At 38.5% G+C, this 1,774-nt stretch overlaps 1 protein-coding gene across 1 annotated transcript; it reads left to right on the top strand.

Annotated features, from left to right (window-relative positions):
* Positions 1-1,093: 1,093 nt before the first annotated feature.
* On the top strand, positions 1,094-1,773 carry CBG14810 (the record flags this gene model as incomplete). The annotated part of the gene is made up of 3 exons (XM_002644748.1): positions 1,094-1,273; positions 1,318-1,488; positions 1,534-1,773. 3 exons carry the CDS (start codon positions 1,094-1,096, stop codon positions 1,771-1,773), a joined length of 591 nt encoding a protein of 196 aa, XP_002644794.1.
* Between the last annotated feature and the right edge of the window lies 1 nt (position 1,774).

Raw genomic sequence — 1,774 nt, 5'->3', positions numbered from 1 at the left:
CTCTAATAGAACAACACCCGGATCGTCCACTTAGATCGTATATATCTCACTTCTTTTGAAAGGCATCAAAAAGTGGTCATCTAGTAAAATGTTTATCAGGGTATCAGCAACATTTTACTAGTTAGCCACTTTTTGATATCTTTCACAGAAAATGAGATATATAGGCTCAAAGTGGACGATCCGGGTGTCGTTCTATTAGAGGTTTTACGGTAGTCATGTGATTTCTCAGGAAACATTTACTTTGATTAGGTTAGACACAGCAAGGGATAATAGTTCACTGGCTTCACCCACTTGTTATTAAAAGCACTTACTTGTTATCAATTTTTTTACAAAGTAATTCAAATCATAGTTGGCATGAATCTAGTTGAAACGAATAATATTCCAAACCGGCCCGAATCAAATTCTGAAATTTCAAAATTCTGAAGTTCTTTGCAACTTTCAAAACGTCAATGAAATTTTCGAATACTTACAAAGTACTTTTGTAAGGGCGACATTCCTCAGGAAATTCCTTTTTAGGTGGAATTCGACACATTTTTTTTCAAGAATCACCGGGTCGGCCCGGAATTCGATAAGTTTGATTTTGATGAAATATTCCTAATGAGAAATATGACACGTGAGATGCCTGAAAATACATCTGAAGTCCCTGAAATTAATGTAAGTTTGCCACTTAGCCGCTCTCGATCGGGTTATTTTATTTGGATTTATTCGTTGAAAATATTTCAAATACAACGTCTAATTTATATTTTTGTCCAGTGAACCTGAACAATTTCAGCTTCATTCAACAAACCTATATCGTATTTTGGACATCCAAAATTAGCCAGTTTCAACTGGATTTATGCCAGCCGGGACGGTTAAATTCGGAATCTCTATAATGCTATCCCATTCATCCTATTTTTTTCAACAAAAATAGCCCATTCGCAGAGACGTGCCCAAAAAGTTATTCTCTGCCTCTCCTTCTCAAATTGGCGAAATTGACAAAGACATGCACTTGCTTTTTTCGTACCTGAAAAACACTCTGACATTGAAAAAAACCGCGACATCTTTTCCTATAAAAGCGCTCATATAAAACACAACAACAACTTCCCAACAAGAAATGGAAATTCTCACTGTAGTTGTGCCGGATTTAATCCGCTACTCGAAGGATTACTTCATGGACAACTCCTTATTCCAACAAATCGAACATATTCGTAAAGGTACTCTACCAGCAGCTGTCGGTCTTCATCCGATTCGAACAATGGTTGATGGCAGCGATTATTGTGCCACAGCCATTCCGGTACGTTAGCTATTGTCACCTCAACCTCATTTACTGTTTTTTAGGTGCCGATGGTGACACAAAAGAAATGTGACTTGGTTATGCATGAATGCGAAAAAGTCTCACTCAATTCAGCTTATTTATCTGAGATTCTAGGAGAAGATACTGTTCTGACACTCGGACAAAATAAGGATAAAACGATCACTTTCCTTCTTGCTGATCGTAACCCGGAAAAGGTAAAAACAATTAAGAAAGCTCTCGGAGAAATATAAGCGTTATAGGTTTGTCATACTCTGGAGATAGCAAAGGTCATGGCCTCGATGGTCCAGCTGACCACTAATCTAAAGCTGCGCGAATTGAAGGAGATCGATCAAATTCGTCTTCCAGTCGAGCTTGCTGGAAGTTTCCTGCTCATGGTCAAGTGTGAGGAAAATGGAAAACGGTCATTGGAGCTCTACGACGAGAACATGACTCAGGTCGGATTTGTGAACGGATTCGTTTGGAGAGAGATTGTGGTCTGAT

This window comes from Caenorhabditis briggsae (assembly GCF_000004555.2).
Source record: "Caenorhabditis briggsae complete genome, chrX, whole genome shotgun sequence".
Taxonomy (NCBI): Eukaryota; Metazoa; Nematoda; class Chromadorea; order Rhabditida; family Rhabditidae; genus Caenorhabditis; species Caenorhabditis briggsae.
This window is presented reverse-complemented; position numbering and strand designations above follow the sequence as displayed.